The sequence below is a fragment of the Xiphophorus maculatus genome, chromosome 11 (genome assembly GCF_002775205.1).
Source record: "Xiphophorus maculatus strain JP 163 A chromosome 11, X_maculatus-5.0-male, whole genome shotgun sequence".
In the NCBI taxonomy this organism is placed as follows: domain Eukaryota; kingdom Metazoa; phylum Chordata; class Actinopteri; order Cyprinodontiformes; family Poeciliidae; genus Xiphophorus; species Xiphophorus maculatus.
Genome location: NC_036453.1, coordinates 14,904,955 through 14,926,037, shown reverse-complemented (window position 1 = coordinate 14,926,037; position 21,083 = coordinate 14,904,955). Strand labels below are relative to the sequence as shown.

Sequence of the window (21,083 nt, the reverse complement as noted above, 5' to 3'; positions counted from 1 at the left end):
CTCACAATAAATGAACATTAATTCAAAGTGAATTAATGTTCATTTACTAATATTGAATAATGATTAATGGCAGATTGATAATAAATGAATAAACTAATAACAGCTAAACTCTTCCTGCCAGCAAGATGTTCTCCAGAAACCTGGAGAACGTCCATGATTGGCTGTTTGTTACCATGTGGTTCAGGTTTCAGTGAAAACACATCTAAAGTTCTTAAAGGAGGTTTGGTGTTGAGCCGTGTGAGAAAACGGATCTTCTTGGTACCATGAAGGATGGACAACAGCTGGAGTCACAAACACTTTAATTCTGACACAAAAACATCAAAACATCCAAACTAATGAGGTCCGGAAGGAGAAACGACCTGAGATTAAAAAACATTTTAAAAGCAGGAACACTAGAACCACCACTGGTCCGACCAGAACTACAGACTGTCCGACTGAGAGTGGCTCACTCACAGCTTCTGAAGCAAGGTTGGGTTAAAATGTTTGTAATCCACCTTTAATCCCAGTCTCCCAATCCTAATCTGACATTGGTGAAGACAAACTTGTGGAAGTTGACAGGTCTATCAGATGCATCTTCTAGAGCAATGAAAGTCCAATCCATGATCTCACCAGCTTCCTGCCTGGAGTAATGCTTCATGGGACATGTTCAGGTAACTTATGATCAATGGAAGCTGTTAAACACAACAGCTCCTCTTCATTTCTGTAGAGGAAGACCCCGGGACCCGTTTCCAGATCCTGTCTCTGCTTCATCACACCAGAACCAAAGAACTGGGTCACCAACAGGACTCTGCAGTACTCCTCTGCCAGTAAAACCCAGCCCTTTGATTCTGGTGTTTTTGGACCAGAAGAAACGGCTCTGGAGAGAAACATGGCTGTAAATCTTCATCACCAGACGGCTGAAACTTAGTCTGTTGATAAAGTTGTATCGGATCAACACTCAGGAGTCACTGAGGAGGTTCAGGGCAACGTGTCAACGGGTTGAGCAAAAAGTTGCTCATCTTCAACGACGATGAAGATGAGCACGGATCGTCTTTGAAGATGAAAAGGTCCTAGAAGATGATCCGTGAAGACTTGGATTCATTCTCCATCTGCAGCTCCCTTGCTACCTTCTCGGCCGCCTCCTGCTCGTCCTCTCCGCCTCCTTCCTTCCTAAGTATTGTTAATGGCCACCAGAGGGAGCCATTTCTTCTGTCCTGGTGCACTGTTCGTTCCGCTGGCCAGCAGCAGGGGGCTCCTTTGTCTCCTGTCAGGAAGTAGAGTAGGGCGTTGAGCCAGGCGTTGCAGGAGGCCAGAGGCCTGGTGACCTTGTAGCAGATGGAGACGGCCTTCATTGCATTGCAGCCGCCGAGCTGCCCCCGCCGCAGGAGCAGGAACAACGTCCGGGTCACATGGAAGGGCAGGAAGCAGAGCGCAAACAGCAGCGTGATGGTTACGATGGTTTTAATGGATTTGCGCCGCCTCCGGATGTAGTGGGAGTACTGTGATCCAGAGATGGAGACTGAAGTTCTGTCCCGATCTCGACCTCCTTCAACTGCTCCGTCCCCAGCTGCTGTGTCATCGCCGCCCTCTATTGAACTGGGTGGAGACCGCAGGCTCTGAAATATTGTCCGGACCACCTGAGAGTAGCACCAAGCGATGATGACGAAGGGGACAAAGAAGCCCAGCAGGTGAAGGACAATGCCGTATGGGACATATTCAGGAAAGTCCTTATCGACTGCATCATCCCAACAGTTCACATACTTCTCCTCAGTCCTGTTGTCTCCAAACCTCGTCCCCTCAGGTCCAACTGCTCCAGAACCTCTTCTAGTAACGTCTCCTGTCTGGGCAAACCTGAAGATAGGACAGGTGAGAACGAAGACCACCACCCACACCGAGGCGCAGGTCGCCTTCACCACCCGCTTGCTTTCCAGAGTGATGGTCCTCATTGGATGGCAGATCCCCAGGTACCTGTAGACACATCAATATTGGCTTACATAACCTCATTCTAACTCCATCAGGGACTTACTGATGATGACAGACGAATACTCTTTAATCTGCTCTCAAGTAATGAACAGTTTCAGCAATGGACCACTGCAACGTCTGTTTATACCAAACCAAGACAGAACCCCCCAACTCTACTTAGGCCCATCAATGTGACCCCATTAAACTCCAATAAGTGGTTTCTGATGTTTCTATGAGATATTTTTCATGTCTGCTGACCTTCAGGTGCTCCAGTACCTGCCTGTAAAGCCCAACAGACACTCCATAACTACACCTTATAATCTGTCCACACCACACACTATCAGAAATCATCAAGGTCTTAAATGTCGATGTGTTTATTCATCTCTCGCTCTGTCCTGCTTCTCTACAAGTAAAAAACACCAGGATACTGGAACTCCTCAGCTGTTTGCAGAGACTCAACATGGCCTGTAGGGAAAGAAGTGCAATCTGGTGTTTGTGGGAAATAAGGACCATAACTTCCTGTAAACATCTGAAATCCATGAATGCTCCAAACCGTCTCTAAAAATGCTTGCAACTGCCTATTTTAACAGTTTAAACACCAGGTATACCTTAATATGCATTAATCCAAACAACAAAAACTGTCTGGTACTGCTGCAGAAGCACTTTGGCTGCAGCCAATTGGTACCTCAACAATCTGTGACTAGGTGAAGGTCCACAGTATTCCACCTCTTACCAGTTATGGGACCAGATCTAAACATTGTAACCACCATAACTACAGGCAGGACCTCATCATGTGAATAAAAGCAAACGACTCCATAACTACGCCTTATAATCTGTCCACGAACCTCATAAACAGGACGAGGACGAGGCAGACGTTCTGAAGAGTCCAACCAGAGACAGTTGGACTCTTCAGAACTTCAGGAAGTGATCAGTACTGTAAAAATAAACTAACAGGCAATACAACCTAAGGTTATACTTTTAATACCTTCCAGTTTACTGCAGAGTTTTATGTTTTCTGTTGTCTAACTTCTTCGTAATGGATGGATGATAATTAATATGGATGGAAACCAAACAAATACTGCAGAACAAACATTTTCTAGATTTTCAGCAAGATTTCCAGCTTCTTTCATTAAAACTGACTGGCAGCAGTTCTACTGACAGACCTGGGCTCATTGACCCAATGGTCCGTCCAACGGGGTCACACACTGTCAGAGTTAACGGCGTGTGACTAAACCGTCATTAAGCTTCCAACGGAGGAAAACTCTTTGGAAAATCACAGTGAAAGGAAATCCACAGGGAGTCAGTGGCTGACCAGCAACACGCTGTTGACTGAACTGACCCAGAAGACCAGAACCCAACAAATAACAAAGGGTTCCTCAAGTCGGAAGATTTTCAAAAAAGAAAAGAAAACACATCCAGAGTATTTTTCACGCAGCTTTCTAGAATCCTTCAGGAAATGAGTTCAGGTTGTTCAGCAGTTTTTCCACTTTAATACTAAACTCAGCTGGTAAAATGGGCTAAGGTTCCCCTGTCTTCAAGGCTTCTGATTGGCTCAGAGGTTCCCCTGTCTTCAAGGCTTCTGATTGGCTCAAAGGTTCCCCTGTCTTCAAGGCTTCTGATTGGCTCAGAGGTTCCCGTGTCTTCAAGGCTTCTGATTGGCTCAGAGGTTCCTTGTCTTCAAGGCCTCTGATTGGCTCAGAGGTTCCTTGTCTTCAAGGCCTCTGATTGGCTCAGAGGTTCCCGTGTCTTCAAGGCTTCTGATTGGCTCAGAGGTTCCTTGTCTTCAAGGCCTCTGATTGGCTCAGAGGGCCATACACCCTCAGACGTTTCACAGCTACTGTCCACTAGTGACTTACAGTTCAAAGGTAAAAATCATCAAAAATTAACAATACCAAGAATTTACACAAACTGTCCAAGAACATGGGCAGGTGTACCTTCCTGGGAGGAAGGGGCGGAGCTTGTTAAATCACCTGAATGAGTAGGAATAATTCAGAGAGAAACAGAAATACTTCAAGGCATTAAAGGAACTTTCAATGTTTCCAATTAAATTTTCAATGTTTCCAATTAAAAGGTTCTCCTGAATTTTGGTTTTATTGACTGGAACCAGTGGTGCAAAAAGTGGGAATGCTAAATATGCTATGCTTAGGGGCGCTGCACTAGAAGGGCGCCACAGTCGTGGTTGAAAAATTACTTCTAGTCGACATTTCTGTACTTCACATTTGTTTGTGCATGTTTAATGATAAGATCAGTAGCAGAGGCACATGGGGGCTGAAATGTGTCTGCATTCACATCAGAAAACGGTTTCGCCCCTGACTGGAACCCACAGCTTCATGAGGTAGAGCATCTTACCTGTGCACAGAGATGCAGGTGAGGAAGAAGATGGAGCAGTAGAGGTTGAAGTAGAAAAGGAATCGTACGAGGCGGCACATGAAGTCCCCGAACACCCAGTGGTCCCTCAGCACGTAGCTCGCCACCAGGAAGGGCAGCGACAGGCCGTACATCAGGTCTGTGGTGGCCAGGTTCACCATGTAGATCAGGGAGGTGTTCCAACGCCGCCCACCGCCGCCGCCGCCGCCACCATGGGGCCGGCACGACCGCACCAGAACCACCGAGTTCAGCACCAGGCTGAACAGGAAGGTCAGGGAGTAGCAAACGGGCAGGAAGACGTACTTGTAGGATTCATCGATGCTGCAAGAAGACGGAGGCAGGGTGGAGGAGGTGGAGGAGGCAGAGAGGGTGGAAGTGTTGAGGCTCGCCGCAGCCAGGTAGTTGATGCGTGGAGTGGTGCTGGAGACCCGGTCCAGACCCATCACGAACCTCTGAGGGTTAAAGGTCAACCAGATCTGAATCCACTGGCATTGTAGCACACATCTATCTGTCTGTCTGTCTGTCTGTCTGTCTGTCTGTCTGCCTATCTATCTGTCTATCTGTCGGTACCTGGTGGCGGACCGATCCAGACCTGTTGGACACAGAAACAGCCTCATTAGTGGTTGCAGCTTGTTGTGCGTCCTGCCGCCGTGTTCTGCTGATGAAGGCTGCGTCTCGCTCCATTAGCTCCTGAATGATTAACGCAGTTTTCCGGAAGCTTCTCCTCCCCGTTCAGCAGGTCGGTTCCAGCTGCTGGAGCGTCTGGGTCAGGGTTACATCCAGAACCAGTCCAGAATCAGGTTAAACGCTGACGGGCAGAAAGCCCTCACAGCTTTGGTGCATTTCTCAGATCAGGTTGAAATTCTCTAGACTTCCTGTTCAGTCTGCCAATAATTGTATCAACCAGGCAGTTTCTCATTTCTGTGAACAAATCTCAAATTCCTTTGAGTCGCCGTGGAACTGATTCTCTGCTCATGTCATCACAGTGTACTGTACGGGCTTCTGCTCACTCATCCTGAACATCAATTGAGCAGAAGACTGAACGTCCAAACTGCTTGAACAAGTTGCCATAACAACCATATTTATATATTTTCCTGAACTGGTGAGTCCGGACTTTCTCCAACCAAAGGTGAAGCTTTAAGTCGACAAATGGTGAGCCTTCAGGTTGCCATGGATATAGTGTGTGATGACATCACAGCAGCTGGATGATGGATATGCAATGATGTGGATGATGTGATCCAAATCAAACTGGATCACAGTTTGATTCCCAGCTGCGAGAACGTCAGGACGTTTAGGAAAACTGTAATTCCTGTAGAGCTGCATGTTCTCCTGTCTTCTGTTCCCGTTTCTACTTTAGTTTCTCTTTTTTTGCAGTTTTCTTTCTTTATCACAATCACCCAGTCTGTCACCATATCACAGTAAACGTGTAAATGTGAATCTTTCCATTGAAACAATTATTATTTTTAAATACTTCAGATTCCTACAGAGTCTCTGTTACCCTGACAGCATGGCTCAGCAGTTTGAACCCAGCGAACGGGAGCAGCTCATTCTGACAGATATTCACTTAGAGATGAATGAGATGAATTAAGGAATTTGAGAGAGCAACTGATTTTTCAGGTGATTTATGACGTTTTAGGAAACCTGTAACTTCAGCAGCTCTGATGATGATCCTCACAGTTCAGGACAATTCCACCAGGGGGCGCATTACTCTAGACCAGGGTGTCAGAAGAGTGGTCCGGGGGCCTTCTGTGGCCCCTGGAGTGATTTTGTGTGGCCCTGATGAATCAACAAGTTGATCTTTTAACAGATTTTTTTGTATAATTTCATATGATTTGGTTAATGTAAAGGTTGTCTTTTTGTGTCTGTTTTTCCTTCTAGCGGCTTGCTTTGTCATTTCATGTAGCGCCCGACCGACCAGCTCTTTCAATATTTAACGTTTTAATAATTTATTTCTGCTTGGCGACAATATAAAGAGCAGCTCACTGCATGTGACGACTAACGACGGTTCCTGAACGCCCCACGTTCCGTTTGGCTGATGATTATTAATATTATTGCTGATCAAACTTTGTTTAAATTCAGCTTCAGATTTTCTCAGCCTCGCTCCTCCTCCTCAGATTTGGGTCTGACCTTCATCACCTTCATCATGTCTAAATTATTAATGAGCCAGAACGAAACCAAATCCACAGACTGCAGAGGAAGAGGAGGAGGAAGAAGAGGAAGAGGAGGAGGAAGAAGACGAAGAGGAGGAGGAAGAGGAGAAGGAAGATGAGGAAGAGTAGCTGTAGTCCTGATCATGTTTTATCTTTGAAGTTTCAGGTCACCATCATCATCATCCTCCTCCTCAGATTATTCTGTGATGTTCCTGATGAAGATCTTCTGGAACAACTTTAATCTTCATCACTGTGATCAACACAGACATGATTTATGGTTCTGGTTCTGATCCGTAAATCAGAACCAGAACTTTCCGTTAGAAAGAAGGAAACTCAGCTCACCTTCGCTGCCTTCGCCTCTCTGCTTCTCCTCACCTTCATCACCACAGCAGCAGCAGCTCCTCCTCTTCCTCAGGCCCCGCCTCCTCCCGCCCCTCCATCATCATCATCATCAGCTGTGATCCGGCGGCGCTGAATGATCCCAGCCTCCCTGAACGCCTCCTGGTGATTGTTATCAGAGCAGCAGTTGCAGCACAAACCGGGCCTCGGTTCCAATGGCTGGTTCTGAAACGACGGACCAACAAAGTTCTACTAGGAGGTCCAGAACCTCCTGAAACTGGACCAACAAGAACCGAACAGAACCAAGATACCATTAAAATGATCTGATCCGTTCAGAATCATAGGTTCTGTCTGGTTCTGCTTGGTTCTTCTGGCCCGGAATAGCATCATTTTACTCGTTTCTTCTGACTGAATCCAGAACTGTTCAGACTGTCCATCTGTTATCCGATCTGAAGTGAACCCGGTCCTGCTGGTTCTGATCGGGTTTCCATTGTACTTGGTTCAGAGACAATCAGAACCAGACAGAACCTGAGACGCGGGTCGGTGTTAGAACCTCCAGATGAAATGAGCAGAACCGGGTCAGAATCTCATTTTCCTCCAAATATATTTAATACAGCTTTAAACAGTTTGTTATTATTTATTCATTATATTTAATAAAGTCACAGTGAAACTTTCCTCAGTTTTTCATGTTTGTCAGATTTCATGAACATAAAATAGAAACATGAATATAGTTTAATATTAAACTTTAACCTGAATCTGATCAGAAATAAACACTGAGTTAAATAAACTTATTGATTCATTTCTAATCAAACTGATTGAGTTCCGGTCTGGGTCGATCAGCGGTTCTCCAGAACCCGCTGAGCACAACCGGAGATCCGTTATGACCAGGTTCTGGTTCCGTCCAGCCCTTCCAGGTGGTTCTTTTGGACCTTGGTCCGTTGGTTTTCCCCGGGACGGAGAGCAGCGTCCTGACCCGACAGCAGCTCGGCCCGGTTCTGGTTCTGGAGTCAGGTCAGGTCCTGGACGTCCAGCAGCATGGCGTCCTGCTTGGTCCTCAGCTGGTCCCGGACCAGCAGTTGGGCCACCAGCTCTGCGCTCAGCGCTGGAAGGGAAACATCAGAGCTGTGATTTCTGTTTTTCTACTGGTTCATTGAATGCCACATGCCTAGCTTAGAGACAACAGGTGTCGTCATGGTAACCAACTGGAGCTGAAATCTGTTAGCGCTCTCAGTCACTATCTCTCTCTGCTACCTGCAGCTAGCATAGCCATTGCTAATGGTGCATAAACAGTAAGTTCTCCACCATCAGTACTGGACAGCGCTAAGCCCCGCCTCCCAGCTCTGATTGGTTGTTTTTGGTTCATTTCAGCAGGTCAGGGAGGAGGATGTCTGATTATCTCAAAACAAACATGGAGGCGGATCAATAAATCTGTAAGAAAATATATTTTTATCAATTTAACTTCCTGCTGGAACTGAGAGGTTATCTTGAGATTTACACCAGATGAGGGAACCGGATCAGAACTTTTTCTGACCTGGTCCTGACCCGGTTTTCCTCCAGCTCTGACCGGGTTCTCACCGTGGACCTCCTGCTGCAGCGCCCCCCGCAGGCCGATCAGCTGCGTCTCGCTCAGATCCTGCAGCTCTCTGTGCTCCAGATGTTTCCGCTGGGCGACACCACTGCAGCTGGCCTGGCTCTGACACACACACACATACACACACATACACACACACACACACACACACACGGTGAGCAGCTGTGCCTCTGGTTCTGACCCGGTTGGTTCCGGACCGGTTGTTACCTCCTGCTGCCTCTGCTCAGCCAGCAGATCGTCTCTCAGCGCTCTCAGAGCTGCTGCCACTTCCTGTTTCAACCCGCTGCCATGGCAACCATTGTGTCCTGCTCCCATGGGAACCTGAGGGGCCCGGAAGGTCAGAGGTCAGCAAACTGCAAAGCAAACATAACTTTGGTATTCTGGAGATGTGGCACAGGTCAAAGGTCAGATTAATCATGATGATGATGATAATGAACCTTCCTCTCAGCTCCTTCCTCCTCATCATCATCCTCGCTGTCGCTGTTGTTAATGAAGCAGAGCTGCAGGTTCCGGTGGTTCAGCCTGGAACACAGGTCAGAGGTCAGAGGTCAACAGAGAGGAAGTCCAGCTTTCTGCTGCTTAGATCCGTCAGGAGGTCATCGACCCGCAGAGTCACTGAATACAGAGGATCTGATTGGCCGGGACAGTGAGGGACGGGGCTAGAAAGCGATGGATTCAGGGACAGGGAAAAGGACCAGAGGTTCTGTCTGGTTCTGTTTAATCTTCATCACTCAGATGAAGATTAAACAGAATCTAAAAGAACTTTTCAGGAGAAAAGTTCTGTTATTATTTTTACCGTGACGTGGAGACGGCGACTCGTCCCCTCCTGCCGTCTTCCTCCTCTTCCTCCCAGACGTTCTCCGTCCTCAGACCCGTCCTCCTCTGGAGACACAGAACCAGAACCTTCAGTCCGACCCAAACTCCAGAAACACACTCTTCGGTTCTGATGGCTGGTTCTGAAATGATGGACCAGGAAAAGTTCTGCTAGGAGGTGCAGAACCTCCTGAAACCGGACCAACAAGAACCGAACAGAACCGAAATAAGATTACCATGTCCCTGCTCTAACTGCTGGGCATCATGGGAAATGTAGTCCTCAGCAAACAGACTCCTGATGATGATGATGATGATGATGATGATGATGATGATGATGATGATGATGATGATGATGATGTGACCTTCCTTACCTTCTCCCTCCTCTCCTGCTCCTGCTTCTCCAGCTCAGCGATCCGCTGGCTCAGCTCCTCCCAGTGCATGATGGGAAACTCCTGGTGTTCCACTGGGATGTGATTAGGATCCTTCTCCTTCTCCTCCTCTGCTGGCTCTGTTCCTCCCTCCATCCTCCTGGAAACCAACCAATCAGAAGCTCAACCAACAGATTTAATTACATTATTATGAACTAAACTTTTAAAATATCTACCTATCTAATCTATTCAAATCTATTCAAATCTAATCTAATCTAATCTAATCTAAGCTGTAGTAATCTATCGGGTTGAACCCTCCAGATCCAGCGGGGTGTGTCGCTCCTCTCCCCCCGCCTCCGGTCGCCTCTCCTCGGCCGCATGTTGTTTACCAGCAGCGGGGGAAGCTCCGGAGCTCTGACCCACCTCGGAGTCACATCCAGGCGGCTGCGGATCTCCTCCACATGCCGCCGTCCCTCCGCGGGCCCCGCAGCCCCGCGGGGACCCGCTGCGTGTCTTTGCTCCCGCGCCACGCGAAGCGTCGCAGTTTTTGTCTCACGGAAACATTGGAGGAAAGTTTGCTTGAAGAGTTGTGGGAGCGGGCCTGGAGGAAGGCTGGAGCCTCCTCTTCCTCCTCCTCTTCCTCAGGCCTCCGCCCACAGACATCCTGCAGGAGGAGGAAGAGGCGCAGAGAGAGAGACCTGACTGCAGCTTCAGAGGAAAACACAGGAAATAATCAGTTATTATTCCCACTCAGCAGCTGGTGGGGAGTGGCAGCATCGTGATGAGGGCTGTTCCTCCATGTTAATGACTGCTGAGCAGCACAGCGCTAGAACCGGATTAAACTGTATTTATTTACGTTTGTTTAACATGACAACTTCATAAAATTAATAAGATTAACTTTGATTTTTAATAACAAATTTATTTATTTTTTTTAAACTGGAGCACCTCTATTTTTTTTCTAATCTATTTAAAAAACAAATCGGATCTGTCAACATTTTGAATAATGAAATAATTACTTGTTTCACCATCTAAATGAATTAATTTAGTTTTAGTTACTTCTTATGATAATTGTGTTGTAGCTTCTTTATCTTATGTTTATTATTGTTTTGTATTGATTCATCTTTTTGCATTTATTGACACAATTTATGAATTTAACCCTCTTTGTTTTTAGCGGCACTAATTGAGAATGTTTTCTGATTGTGACGCATTTACAGGAATATTACTGATTAAATTAAATTAAATTAAATTAAATTAAATTAAATTAAACTTAATTAAATTAAATTCATCTGGTTTGGAGGAAACGGGTCGCAGAACAGGTCCAGAACTATTCCAGAACTCAACAGAAAATAAACTGTTTTATTTTCTGTCCAGAGGCTGACTGGACTAGACCCGGTACCGAGCCCAACAGAACGCAGCAGAACCTGGAGGATCGCTGGGAGGGTTTACTGGATCCGGGTTCTGGTTCCGCCCAGGCGGCGAAGCGTTACCGGACCCCGTGTCGAGTTTCACAGATTCACTGACGGCTGGGCGCAGATGGACGGTGATGCGTTCAGGGACCCGGAGACGTTCCTGCTTCAGCAGAATCTCACTGCTGGGCCGAGCCTGAAACTCCCGGCTCCGGTTCCGAACCTCATGCAGGCTCAGCTGCAGCAGCATTTCTGTCACCAGCTCACTGCTTGTTTGTTGACGTTTGGTTCTGATAAAAATCTCTCCACAATCAACTTCAGGTTTATTATATAAATACACGTTGTCATGGAGATTGTTCTGACGCGGATCCAGCAGATGCTGGATAAAGCAATACACACTTTTCTATTCTTTAACAACTTCTGCCTGATTTATGGAGATTTACAGGAAATGTGATCTGAAGAAGTGATAAAAATGATTTAGTTTAAATATAACCTGTGAATAAATTCACTCTTGAGTCACTTAGTTTCTCTAGATTTTTATTAATCATTTCGTTTTTTAATTATCATTATCCTGACAGAGAGCTGGACTTGGACAGAAACTGTTTGCCATAAAACTAAACCAGCAGCTCCTGATGCTTATCGCAGCTGCAGTTCCGCCAGCAGCCACAGAGCGGCGCTGTTTCTCCACTTCCACAACTACCTGTATTTGGTGAAGGACTATATGTTGTAAAAAATCTTCCAAACTGTTATTTTTCTGTTTTTTGGGCTCTTCGGGGGGGGTCCACTCCGTGTCTGAGGCAAATCTGAAGACCCTTCTCTCCGTGTTCTGGAGAACCAGTTCCGGTTCGGCAGGTTTGGACAGCTGTTTAACAGAATTTGGGTCTGTGGTTGGAGGTTTTACTGCAAAAACAAGTTAGCTGAACAGCTAATCCTGAAAGTCCCGGGCGGGTTTAAAGAGTCCCTGCGGGGAGCAAACGGGCCGTCGGAGGTGAACTTTATCCGGGGACCGAAACTAATCTTTCGTGTTTAAATATTTTACTTCGGTTCGGTGTTTTTCCGTTTCTACTGAGGAGCAGCTGGATCGGTTTTGAGGGGATAAATGTCGCTCCAGTCCGTATCCCCGTTCAGATCCGGACGGTTTTTGCGGTGGAAAATGCGGTAAAGCGGGCGAAGCTCCGGCGTTGTGTCCGCTGACGCGGCGGCTCTGACTCTGCTGCCTCCGAGGCCTGCAGGTCGGGCTTCCACCGGGCTACAGTATAGCCCTCACCCGCCGTAGGAGCGTCGGAGGGCGGCTTACCACGCCGCCACCTCTGGGCCTGCGCGTCGAGGGATGGAACGGATGGAAGTGGACCAATGCGCAGGCGCAGGAGGCGGGGCACTACGTAGATCAAACAGCGCCCCCATGATTACCAACGTCAGGTGAGTGGTACTGCAGCCACACCGGAAGCAGCAAATCCCGTAAAATTTTAAAATCTTCAATCTCTAATTTGGTATAAAATGTTTTAATTTTAAAGTTACTGTTTTATGTTTGTCTTTTGGGAAAGCAGATTTTGGTTGTCATATTTTATGATGGATAAAATAAGATTATCTGTGATTATTTTAACTCCATAAATGTATTAAAATTAAAAACATGCTCCTGAAAACAAAAAAGAAATTTCATTTTACGTTATCGTTCAGGAGTGAATGCTTCAAGTCGACAACTTGAGTCAATCTATTGGGTTTTATTAGAAACTTTTACTTCAAATAATAATTAACTGATTTTACTGTACTGTTTAATAACTAGTATCAGTTTGTCTGATTGAATGTAAGGTCGCTCAAGATGTGAATTGGCACTATATAAGTAAAAATGAAAAAGTTGAGAACATGAAGAACATTTTGTCTAGATATTTGCTCCATCAGTCCTCATATTGTATCTTTAGCCTTTATAAAAACAGATTTAAACAAAAGACCAGAACGGCAAAAACTTCAGATTATTCTGTCCAATTAATTAAAATTAATCAGATTTTCTTTCCTTTCTGCATATTAAAATAAATGTTAAAAATATTATTATGACTTTTGTTTTAGCAGCAGTGGGAACAAATGTTGTTTTCCAGCTTCAAGAACAAATTTATACTCATTTGGGTCAAACTGGACCATATTTGGTCAAACTATTGGCTGTGGGGGATCGTTCGATAATGGATCCGTTTTTCCCTTTCCACCCTTCAACATATAAATCAATATAAATATTAGTTTATTATTCATGTCGGATGTATCCAATGTTTGGAGTTGACCAGTGAGTCTCCAGTTTTGTTTCCTGTGTCTCTCAGTGACGGGATGACCGTCTTCAGCCCCGTGTCCTCGGCTCGGTACCGGCGCAGCAGCGTGTCCATCAACCCCTCGCAGGTGGGTTACGACGGTAACACCTCTGAACAGTCAGGCCAGAAAGCCTGGACCTCAACCGGACCTGAGAGTCTGGAGTAGGGGTGGGCAATCCAGGTCCTCGTGGGCTGGTGTCCTGCAACTCCTAGATGTGTCTCAGGTTCAACACGCTTCAATCAAATTGTTGAATCACCTCCTAAGAGCAGTCAGGTTCTCCAGAGTCCTGCTGATGACCTCATTATTTGACTCGGGTGTGTTGAAGTAGAGACTCATGTAAAGGTTGCAGGACGCCGGCCCACCTCTGGTCTGGAACAACTACGTTACGCGGCCACTAGGTGGCAGCAGGCTGAACCAGAGGAGGTTAAATCCAGTCAATTTTCCCTTTGGTGCAGTGAACATTTCCCAGTCTAATGTCCTCTGTGTCACATGCCCTCAGGTCGTCCCCTTGTCTCCGTTCTCCCTGAGTGGGGACAGACTGGACCACAAGAGGCCGGTGAGTCAGGGTCGGGGTCAAAGTTCACCGGGTTTCCCATGATCCTCTCTGAGGGACTGACTGAGTGGACTTTGTGTTTGAAACAGGAGGAGAACATGGAGACCATGCTCCGAGGGAACGTCCACAGACTCAGGTATCGCTCAGCCTGCCGGCCGTGACCTTTGACCTGCAAGCTGTGATCTCTGACCTTTCAGGGACTCACCGCTGCTCTGCTTCTGCCTCCCAGTGCTTCCAGTCTTGTTCCAGCGCCTCCAGGCAGCCTGTGGGAGGACCACGCCTCCACGGTGAGTTCCTCCGCTCTTATTTTGAAGGAAGAAGCCGTTTCCTGTCAGGTGGTTTGCTCATTTTACCCAAAGAAGCTCCAGGGTTTACACTGAGTCCCAATCTTGATCCAGATTTACTCTCTCTGTTTCACTGATCAGGTAAACTGGTTTCGGGTTAGAGAAGATCGATTCTGTTCAGAGAAACTCAAACCGATTCAAGGTTTTAATCTGGGATTATGATCTAGGTTAATCTGGATCAAATTACATGATTGAACCTACCTGGATTTAATCTAGATTAGACTATATCAGATTAATTTAGATTAGGATTCATATGTGGTTTAGATGATCAGGATTCATGAATATTGAGGGGTTAAAGTGTTTAAACAGAGTCTGATAATCCAGATTACACTCTGATCCATTGTGTGTCCTGCAGTGGTTTCCGTCTCAGGACAGCGGCGTCACACCCAACTCGTCGCCCAGCCCGACCCGGAGATTCAGGTTCTGATCTGGTTTTGTCTGGATCTCCAGTGTGAGGCGCTACTCTGATTTCTTTTTTGTGTGTGTTTGACCCACAGACCCGCCGGCTCCATCAGACCCGCCGGTGCCGTAAGATGGCCGCTGCTGACGCCCCTGAAGAGGAAAGGTAGCACCGTTCCAGTCCAGATGCCTCCAGGACCAGAATCTGGACCGGCTCGCTAACTGGCTTCTGTTTTACAGGTGGTGTTGATTCGGACGGGCCACCGAAGAAGCTGTTTGTTGCCGGGGTAACAGACCCTGCCCACCGTGGCAGCAGCTACACCGTCAGGTGAGGCTCAGCGCAGACGCTCAGATGAGATCAATCAGTCCTGAACTCATCGTCCTCTCCGTCCTCCGCAGCGTCTCCCAGGCAACGGTGGACGCTCCGCCTGTAGGGGGTGTCGGCCCCCAGCCCCGCCCACTGACCCTGTCCCCACCCCCTACCTTCTCCCCTCACCAGCACCCCTAGAGCCCCACCCCCAGCGCATCACCACCACCTGGTTTCTGTCCAATCAGCTGCCAGCATCACTGTAAGCCACTTCCTGCAGACGTGCTCAGCGGCTCCCCCTGCTGGCCACTCCACCTCCTGGCTGGGGACGGAGGAATGGGGTCAGGGGTCACGCTGGATGTGTCCCCAGGAGGAAACACGTCCCCACGGCGCTGTCAGGGCCCGGACCGACCCGGAACAGGTCTGCTCCTGACCTTTGACCCAGAATGACCCAGGCACTGGAGGCACCAGACCAGAACTCACAGGTTCTGATAGACACAACTCCGTCTCAGCTCCAGAGCCATTCTGGGTCACAACCGGGACAGAACCGGTCTCTGTGTTAATCAAACATCTTGTATTAAAAAGTGGTTCTGGTTCTGCTGCATTAATCCCGTTTCCATGACGACGTTCTGCTCAGTTCCGTTTCCAGGAGTTCTGGTCCAACCCAGACAGTTCTGCTCAGTCCTCTGACGAACCAGACATTGACTAGGCCGTTCTGTCTGGGTCCTGGTTCTGTTGGTGACCCGGTCCGGTGCCAAACCATGATCACACCACCGAACTTCGCAGGGTTCTGTTCTGTCCGCTCTGACCTTTGACATCGGACTGGACCTGCTCAGACGTCTGCCACTCTGGACTCCATGTGACCTTTGACCCCACCCAGGCTGCTGGAGCTGGACTTCCTGTTCCCATGACAACGGGGACGTCTGGTGGAACCTCGCCGCTCTGAACCAGAACCGGTTCTGATCTCCCAGAACACCCGACACCATGCGATATTTGCACATCATCATCATCATCGTCATCACCGTCATCCTGATGATTTATGAGCCGCAGCGGCCAGCAGGTGGCGCCGCTGCTTACCTGACCCGACCAGGTTCTGTCTGTCCAGAACCAGGTCCGGTTCTTCTTCTGCTTCCAGCTTCTGCACTTTGACAGTTGTACAGTTTTCTACTTCATCCATCGCTGTGCCTGACCCGGTCCGGTTCTGCGGACTGGACCTCCGTTTCTCTCATGTCTTTATTTTCCTGTGAAGATCAGAACCGAGCCGGAGCAGCAGAACCGTTTTGATTCTGTTTTTGCTGCTTGATTCTGGTTCTGATTTATTTCTGGTTCTGTTTCCGTTTCAGAGTCCAATCTCCAATCAGAGAACATGGTTCTGATTAGCTGGGCGGGTTCTGGAGTGAAACAGAACCGACCCGTAGCTTTAACTGGACTTTCTGTGGTTTTCTCTTATTTGCACATTTCCCCTCCATCCTGGTTCTGATAGACCCATGAAGGACTGGTTCTGATGGACCCATTAAGAAGAACCGGTTCTCTAACTGGCTCCAAGTGTAACGCAGGAGAACCGGACCAGAACTTCTGCTTTGCAGAAGCTTTCTAAGCCAAAAATAATCGAAGTGGGATTCTGGAAAGTCCTGACCCGATTTCAGGTTCTGGTTTCAGTTGGATCAGAACCGCTGTAGCAAAGACAGAAGAACCCGATTCAGTATTAAGTTTGACTCTGGGAGACCAAATGTTCAGATGTTCCGCGATCAGAACCAGACCGGGTTCATCAGATCCTGTTTAATTCAGCTGGTTCTGATGTTCCGGATCAGAACCGTGGAGAACCTGGAGGAATCCCGGCTGACTTTTCTTGAACCAGTTTGAATTGTAGAAGTGAGTTCTGGTTCTGGTTCGGTCTGGGTTTGAAGCGGGGAGATAAAGGGAACTAAAAGCACATCAGTCCTGATTTCACTGTAAATATTTCTGCTTTTCTTTGAGCTCAAAGGAGACGACGTATTTTTCTGATCCATTCCCGGCCCGGTTCCGCCGTGGAGAACCGACCCGATAAATATCATGATATATATTGTTTATAAAAGCTGCCAGTGAAATAAAGTCTGTTCCATCAAACAGAACAACGCTCTCTACTCATGATTTCTTCTGAAGCTAGTTGTTAGCTTAATGGTATTGCTAACTTTGAAAACATTTAGCACAGTTAGCTTCCCCTAAATTAATTCTTAACGTTAATTTATTGGCTGTTTGTAAACTATCCGTTGAATAAAATCTCTGTGTGTAGCTTCTGCTAAATACCGTGTTGGATTAGCGCTAGCGTAACTAGCATTTCTGATTACTGCTTTAGGGTTAGCACAGCTAACTTTCAGTTAGCAGTGTCACCACTGGCCAGACGTTTACATATACCTGTCTGAAGTTAAACCAGAACCACACTTCTTATGTTTTGGGTCAGAATCAACAGAACTTTTCAGATTGTTTTTCATGAGCTGGAGAGAGAATATGTGAGAGATTTGAACTTTGATTTGAGTTTGGTTAGAAAAAAAGGTTGGGTATATGTAAACTTCTGGTCTCAACAGTACATATAAAATTATTTTCTCCTGCATTAATGAAGCTTTTATTATTTACATATTTCCAAATAAAACAACCAAAGCCCCCAGAATGTGAAACATCTGGAAGATGTCCAGATGTTCTGGATGGTCCTCCATGTTAGGAGAAGGAGAAGAAGACGACAGATGTTTGACCCAGAACCAACAGCTGTTTATTAACATCAGATGATCAGACCCAGAATCCAATGGGTCAGTCTGGTTCTGGTCAGGGATTAAATAACCTGCAGCCTCCTCTACAGTAAAACTGAATCCACTGTCCTTTCAAAATAAAGGCCTGTAGGGAGAGGAGGGGGCGGAGCTTCAGCACAGAGGTCAGCGTGACAGCAGAGGAAGGTCACTGGAGTTCATGATGAGGCTGGAGTCCAGGTTCAGGCTCTCTGGGGGGGAACAGGAGAGAACTGTTAGACCGGCTGCAGCTACAGACCCTCCTGGTTCTGGTTAAATGGGTCAGAACCAAACAGCAATGTCTACCCACCCTGGTCAAAGTTCAGCTTTTTGTTGGACGAGCCGTCGCCGAGACCTTCGATGTCCACCAGGTCGCTGTTCACGTCCGAGTCATTCAGAGCGCTGAGCGTGACGTCTGCAGGAGGAAGAGGAGGGTGATGAGGAAGAGGAGGGGGATGATGAAGAACGTTCAGCCTCGCTCCTCTCTCACCTGCTGTCTTCTGCTTTTTAATGGGCGGGACTAACGACGGGCTGTTCTGCATCCCCGTCGCCACGACAACCTGCGAAGTCGGCACGGTGATCATGGCGGGGGCCGCAGGGACGGGGGCTGGCGCCATGGCAACCGCAGCCTTCTTCACGGTTTTCTTGGGTGATTCGGTGGCGATGGGGACTCTGCTGTCCTCGTACAGCTTCCTCTTCACTGTGCTCTTTATCTGAGCGCTGCAGAAGAAGAAGAAGAAGATCAGCCAATCAGCTTCTACCTCACAGAGACAAGCTGGAGATGGGACACAGAGGTCAAGAGGTCATCAGGACTCCACGAAGAAGAAAAAAACATGACATCAAGAAAAGAGGAAGACTGAAGGCCTTCAGACACGTGACGACATCAACCTAATGATGACATCGTCCTATACAGCAGGGATCTGTTCTGGACCTGTCGGTTCAGGTTCTGGTTCTGGTCTGTCTCTGTACACGTCAGCTGGGACCTGACCAGCAGCTCAAAGAGGCTTCAGCAGCAGTGGGAAAGCAGCTAATGCTAATAGCAAAGCTAATCTTTCGCTTAGCATTTTTGCTAACTTTGAAAACGCTTAGCGCAGTTAGCTTCCCCTAAATCAAGTTGTCTGGACAAATTCTAAAGCGCTGATTTAATTGGCTGTTTCGGAAACTTTCAGTTCAATACAGTCAGGCGTTAATATTCATGCTCTTATTTTGAAGACACAGCTTTCCCATTTCCTCTCCTCACCATCTTCACATGTGATGTGGTGCAGCCAATGTTTACTCTTTACCCAGAATGCATTGCTGCACAGTAAACAGTTTAAAACCTACTGATGTTCTTGATGGTTTTGGTTAATAAGACAAAATCAACAACAGAATTAGCAAAACTCAACAACTGTAGAGCTTTGATGTAACGCATCACTGACACGTGGTGGGCACCGACATGGCTAAAGTTGCCATGTTAGTGCTTTACAATTAGCTCCTGCTTAATGTCATCTTCATATAGCATTAGCTTCAACTAAATACTTTGCTGGTGTAGCGCTAGCTTTAGCTAAATATCATGTTGGTGTAGCATTTATAAAGCTGCTGCTGTCACGGTTGAGAGGTCACCATGACGACGGTGCATGCGCCCCCTGCTGGACGCCCAGGGGAACCTGCTGTGGCTCCTTTAACACTTACACAGTGCGCTCTTTGATCACGGTGCTGATGTTGTTGAGGTCGTCTCCGAAGCGACGCACGGCCAGGCGCAGCATCTCGATCTCCGTCTCCGTCCATTTGGCTCTGAGGACGAACACAGCGTCACTTCAGTTTGTCCTGCCGGTACAGAACCGACCCGCGGCGCTGTGGAGGAGCTGCCTCCAGAACCGGATCAGACTACGTCAGCTGTTGGACTCAGACCGGAAGTTAGAGGCCTCTCTGGAGTTCCACAGGGATCGCTCCTCGTTACACTTCAGCTCCACTTCAAACTGATTTAAAAACCACCATGAAGCCTGAACTGAAACAAGCTGATGGAAACAGGTCTGATACATGGCAGGATGCAGAACTACAGATTTACTTTCCATAACTACTTTAAATCGCTGCTGTTTGCTGTGATTGTGTACAGAGACAGAGGAACGGACAGTTTCCTGATTATTTCAGAGATCTGACTCGTTTTAAAGGCCAGCAGGACGGATTCATGTCAGACAGAGCTGAGCGTGAGCCGTCATGTCGGTTAAGCTGTGACGATGTGAAGGTGTGAGGGTGAGGCTCACCCTGCAGGGCTGGAGTCGGACACCGGGTGGAGCTGCATGGTCAGCTCGCCCAGCTTGGTGAAAGCTGCTCCAGCTGCAGAAAAGATTTCCCCAACCTGCAGAGAAAACATCCAACTCTTCATCATCATACTCGGTCATCAACATCATCATTTTTTAAATCACTCAATCCAGTTGTTACATTTGTCACGTGTGCAGTGGCTTGCAAAAGTATGTATACCACTTGAACTTTTCTATATTAAGGTCACATTACAACCACAAACATAAATATGTTTCACTGGAGTTTAATGTGAACACAAAGTGCTATACTGCTGTGAAGCAGAAGAAAATATAGTCACCATTCGAAACAATTTACAACTAAAAAAACTGAAAAACTGAAGTATTCGTAGAAGTATTCAGCCCCTTTCAGAAGTTCCCTGATGACTGCTAGTAACTAAACAATCCACTAACACTGATAGTGTTACCTATACTATTAGGTAGTGAAAGTGTGGTTAGGAATGGAGTTTATGTTAGTTATTAAAAAAACAAAAAACACTGAAACATGACTTATTTGTTTACTTTGGTATAAAAACTGAATTGAATGGAGCAAAAGCAGCAACAACACTGGGGATTTATTTCTTTAATATTTAACTCATACATAATGTTAATGTGAGCCGATTTCATCTACAGACTCTGATGATTTGTTTCGTAAAATAACTATTTATCCTCTCCAATCTTTTTTAGTGTTAAAGCCAAAAATATATAATTGCCAAGTATCTGAATGAGATTCGGTGCGCAGCTGAGAGATTAGCTCTTTAAAAGGTTCGGACACTGAGAATATTAAAGGTTCGGACAGGTGAAAACAGGAGACAGCTTACCTTAGCAGAGGCTGACGTCATTTTAGGAAGTATGTGTTTGTTTGAACGAAATCACAACAAAAACAAAGCTAACACAATAGTTAGCCGCAGTTAGCTTCAGTTAGCCTGCTGCTAGCGGCCCGTCGGCTCCATTTAAGCCTCACTGTGTTTAATTTCAAACGGCGGCGGAGTCCCGGAGCTTCGCAGCCTCGCAGCCAATAGGAGGAATCGATGCTGCTGCATTTACATCAAAAAATACATATTTAGGAAAAACATAAAGATCCAGAACAACAATGGCAACCAGACAGGATGTGGCGAACACTGCGCGATTTTACCACTTCAATACTATTGGTCCGTTTCAGAGGAAGAGGCGGA

General features: G+C 46.9%; 4 protein-coding genes across 6 annotated transcripts; 1 reads left to right on the top strand and 3 right to left on the bottom strand.

The window, feature by feature from the left end:
- Positions 1 to 297: 297 nt before the first annotated feature.
- On the bottom strand, positions 298 to 7,448 carry LOC102236248 (P2Y purinoceptor 3-like). Its single transcript, XM_005803593.2, has 3 exons — positions 6,801 to 7,448; positions 4,291 to 6,708; positions 298 to 1,947 (listed from the first exon to the last, which is right to left on the bottom strand). The coding sequence occupies exons 2-3, from the start codon at positions 4,749 to 4,751 to the stop codon at positions 1,050 to 1,052; spliced, it is 1,359 nt and encodes a 452-aa protein (XP_005803650.1). The 5' UTR covers positions 4,752 to 6,708; positions 6,801 to 7,448; the 3' UTR covers positions 298 to 1,049.
- A 249-nt stretch (positions 7,449 to 7,697) lies between these two features.
- On the bottom strand, positions 7,698 to 10,236 carry LOC102236499 (schwannomin-interacting protein 1-like). 2 transcript variants are annotated; one of them, XM_023341651.1, is made up of 7 exons: positions 9,993 to 10,232; positions 9,573 to 9,729; positions 9,185 to 9,270; positions 8,826 to 8,910; positions 8,596 to 8,709; positions 8,373 to 8,490; positions 7,698 to 7,899 (listed from the first exon to the last, which is right to left on the bottom strand). In XM_023341651.1, exons 2-7 carry the CDS (start codon positions 9,723 to 9,725, stop codon positions 7,805 to 7,807), a joined length of 651 nt encoding a protein of 216 aa, XP_023197419.1. In that variant the 5' UTR covers positions 9,726 to 9,729; positions 9,993 to 10,232; the 3' UTR covers positions 7,698 to 7,804. The 2 variants fall into 2 exon arrangements, with proteins under 2 accessions (XP_023197419.1, XP_023197420.1); XM_023341652.1 differs by having other exon boundaries at positions 7,814 to 7,899; positions 8,329 to 8,490; positions 9,993 to 10,236.
- A 509-nt stretch (positions 10,237 to 10,745) lies between these two features.
- LOC102236756 (protein FAM122A-like) lies at positions 10,746 to 16,984 on the top strand. Its single transcript, XM_014470440.2, has 9 exons — positions 10,746 to 12,394; positions 13,282 to 13,357; positions 13,770 to 13,826; positions 13,913 to 13,959; positions 14,053 to 14,110; positions 14,523 to 14,587; positions 14,665 to 14,732; positions 14,807 to 14,894; positions 14,966 to 16,984. The coding sequence occupies exons 1-9, from the start codon at positions 12,306 to 12,308 to the stop codon at positions 15,072 to 15,074; spliced, it is 657 nt and encodes a 218-aa protein (XP_014325926.1). The 5' UTR covers positions 10,746 to 12,305; the 3' UTR covers positions 15,075 to 16,984.
- A 612-nt stretch (positions 16,985 to 17,596) lies between these two features.
- Positions 17,597 to 21,059, bottom strand: c11h17orf49 (chromosome 11 C17orf49 homolog). 2 transcript variants are annotated; one of them, XM_023342912.1, is made up of 6 exons: positions 20,730 to 21,059; positions 19,876 to 19,970; positions 19,304 to 19,405; positions 18,123 to 18,352; positions 17,943 to 18,047; positions 17,597 to 17,844 (listed from the first exon to the last, which is right to left on the bottom strand). In XM_023342912.1, exons 1-6 carry the CDS (start codon positions 20,748 to 20,750, stop codon positions 17,780 to 17,782), a joined length of 618 nt encoding a protein of 205 aa, XP_023198680.1. In that variant the 5' UTR covers positions 20,751 to 21,059; the 3' UTR covers positions 17,597 to 17,779. The 2 variants fall into 2 exon arrangements, with proteins under 2 accessions (XP_023198680.1, XP_023198681.1); XM_023342913.1 differs by lacking the exon at positions 19,304 to 19,405.
- Positions 21,060 to 21,083: the final 24 nt, after the last annotated feature.

What these genes read in the sequence shown, in the direction of transcription:
- c11h17orf49 (XM_023342912.1), bottom strand. Translation starts at nt 20,750, where the DNA reads ATGACGTCAGCCTCTGCTAAG. An exon ending in TGACGTCAGCCTCTGCTAAG is followed by an intron (nt 19,971 to 20,729) that starts GTAAGCTGTCTC and finishes TTTTCTCTGCAG; the next exon opens with GTTGGGGAAATCTTTTCTGC. An exon ending in TAAAAAGCAGAAGACAGCAG is followed by an intron (nt 18,048 to 18,122) that starts GTGAGAGAGGAG and finishes TTCCTCCTGCAG; the next exon opens with ACGTCACGCTCAGCGCTCTG.
- LOC102236248 (XM_005803593.2), bottom strand. Translation starts at nt 4,751, where the DNA reads ATGGGTCTGGACCGGGTCTCCAGCACCACTCCACGCATCAACTACCTG. An exon ending in ACCTGCATCTCTGTGCACAG is followed by an intron (nt 1,948 to 4,290) that starts GTAAGATGCTCT and finishes ATGTGTCTACAG; the next exon opens with GTACCTGGGGATCTGCCATC.
- LOC102236756 (XM_014470440.2), top strand. Translation starts at nt 12,306, where the DNA reads ATGGAACGGATGGAAGTGGACCAATGCGCAGGCGCAGGAGGCGGGGCA. An exon ending in AGCCCGACCCGGAGATTCAG is followed by an intron (nt 14,588 to 14,664) that starts GTTCTGATCTGG and finishes TTTGACCCACAG; the next exon opens with ACCCGCCGGCTCCATCAGAC. An exon ending in GGCAGCAGCTACACCGTCAG is followed by an intron (nt 14,895 to 14,965) that starts GTGAGGCTCAGC and finishes CGTCCTCCGCAG; the next exon opens with CGTCTCCCAGGCAACGGTGG.
- LOC102236499 (XM_023341651.1), bottom strand. Translation starts at nt 9,725, where the DNA reads ATGGAGGGAGGAACAGAGCCAGCAGAGGAGGAGAAGGAGAAGGATCCT. An exon ending in AGGAAGGAGCTGAGAGGAAG is followed by an intron (nt 8,710 to 8,825) that starts GTTCATTATCAT and finishes CGGGCCCCTCAG; the next exon opens with GTTCCCATGGGAGCAGGACA. An exon ending in CTGAGCAGAGGCAGCAGGAG is followed by an intron (nt 8,491 to 8,595) that starts GTAACAACCGGT and finishes TGTGTGTGTCAG; the next exon opens with AGCCAGGCCAGCTGCAGTGG.